This window comes from Condylura cristata, unplaced genomic scaffold, assembly GCF_000260355.1.
Source record: "Condylura cristata isolate star-nosed mole 26May11 unplaced genomic scaffold, ConCri1.0 scaffold00020, whole genome shotgun sequence".
NCBI classification, from domain to species: domain Eukaryota; kingdom Metazoa; phylum Chordata; class Mammalia; order Eulipotyphla; family Talpidae; genus Condylura; species Condylura cristata.
This window is the reverse complement of record NW_004567121.1, coordinates 13,560,367-13,561,882: the sequence shown is the minus strand read 5'-3', so window position 1 is coordinate 13,561,882 and position 1,516 is coordinate 13,560,367. Positions and strand designations below refer to the sequence as shown.

Here is a 1,516-nt window from a genome sequence, read left to right as displayed (position 1 = left end):
AAAATAAACTTTTTAATAAAAAAAAATATTTTGAAAAAAATATATAGCAGATAATACAGATTAACAAGTTGAAAGTTTGATCTTAGAAATCTTGTGCCAATTTTTCATTTCATAGTTGATTAATTTAATTAATTGAATAGTTTCTTATGTCCAAAACTACTTAATTTTTTTTTTTTTATGGTATAGGGAGGTTTTCATTTAATGAGTATGCCATCATTTCTGTCTTACTTTTTTGTTTCCTAGGGTTCTGTAGAAGATACTTCTGGCTCTCAGTCTCTGGCTGCATTGCTAAATAAGTGCAAGACCCCTCAAGGACAAAGACTGGTTAACCAGTGGATTAAGCAGCCTCTCATGGACAAAAATAGAATAGAAGAGAGGTATATTTACTAGTTATGCCTTTGTAATCTTGTAGTGACTTGTAGTTACTCAATAATTATACAGCTTACTCTGATAATGCAGTATTGTACCTATATTTTAGCATCTAGTTGTACAGGGAACTATCTACTAAGATAATGTTGATTTAGATTGATTTAAGATAGTTATGTAATTTGTTATGTATTGGTGATATAATTAGTAACTTATTTTCTAATTATATGTTTTCACTATAAAAAAGTAAAATATATGAGAAAGCTGGTATGGATGTTTTTTATAGCATGAACTTGGGAGCCCCAATAACTTGGTTCAAATTATGGTTCTACCACTTATTGGCGGTGTTATCTTCAACAAATTACTTAATCTCAGTGTCCCAGTTTCTTCCTTTTTAAAATGGCATTAATAAGCATAATTAGTTCACAGGGTTGTTAAGCTTAGATGATTTTATATATATAAAGTACTTTGTGTCTGGTATATAAGAAGCACTAGATTTAAACTGTTGTAATATACCTCAGGAAATCTTTAAAATTGAGGAAATTAAGTCAAAAGTTGTGCAGTTCTGCCACCTTAACATGATTAGTATCATATTAGCTGTGAGCCTTATGCTTCCTAGTTTGCTCCTTGTTTGCTCAGGGCAAATGTGTTATCGTCTCTAAGCATTTGGAATCAATCTCTTTACTTTTGCTCTCTTGAACTGTTAAACACAGGATGTGTGGCTGTGAGGGGAACCTCATTAAGGAAAGCAAGAATTTCCCTTTCTAAGAGCAGACATAGGGAGAGATATGAATGGATTTTTGCCTTTGGTGCCTATATGTTGTCAAGGTAGGCCTTTGACAGGTTCAGGAATAATGAAAGTAGGATCACTTTTAAATTATTGTGACGACTAAGGAGGAGGGTGACAAGACTGGTATCTCTTTTGTGCCTGGCTTTGCTAAGCACCTGTGATCGTTACTTTTTATGTGGTGGCGACTAGATTTGAAGCCAGGCCAGCTGACACCAGAGCTCACACCTTTAGTTACTGCATTTGTTGCTTCTACCAGTTGGATTTTATTTGGTTCAAGTTGTATTATATCCAAAATGAGATGTATTATTATGATTTTCATCTAAGTTTTTTATCAGTAGAAGTACTTTATTGTACTACTTG

The 1,516-nt window shown here is 33.0% G+C and overlaps 1 protein-coding gene across 1 annotated transcript in view; it reads left to right on the top strand.

Annotated features, from left to right (window-relative positions):
* The window catches only part of MSH2 (mutS homolog 2), a 54,078-nt gene that overhangs the window by 12,010 nt on the left and 40,552 nt on the right, over positions 1-1,516 (top strand). The window contains exon 6 of the mRNA XM_004686223.2: positions 244-377. Coding sequence (XP_004686280.1) covers positions 244-377 — 134 coding nt within the window. The remainder of the gene's footprint in view (positions 1-243; positions 378-1,516) is intronic.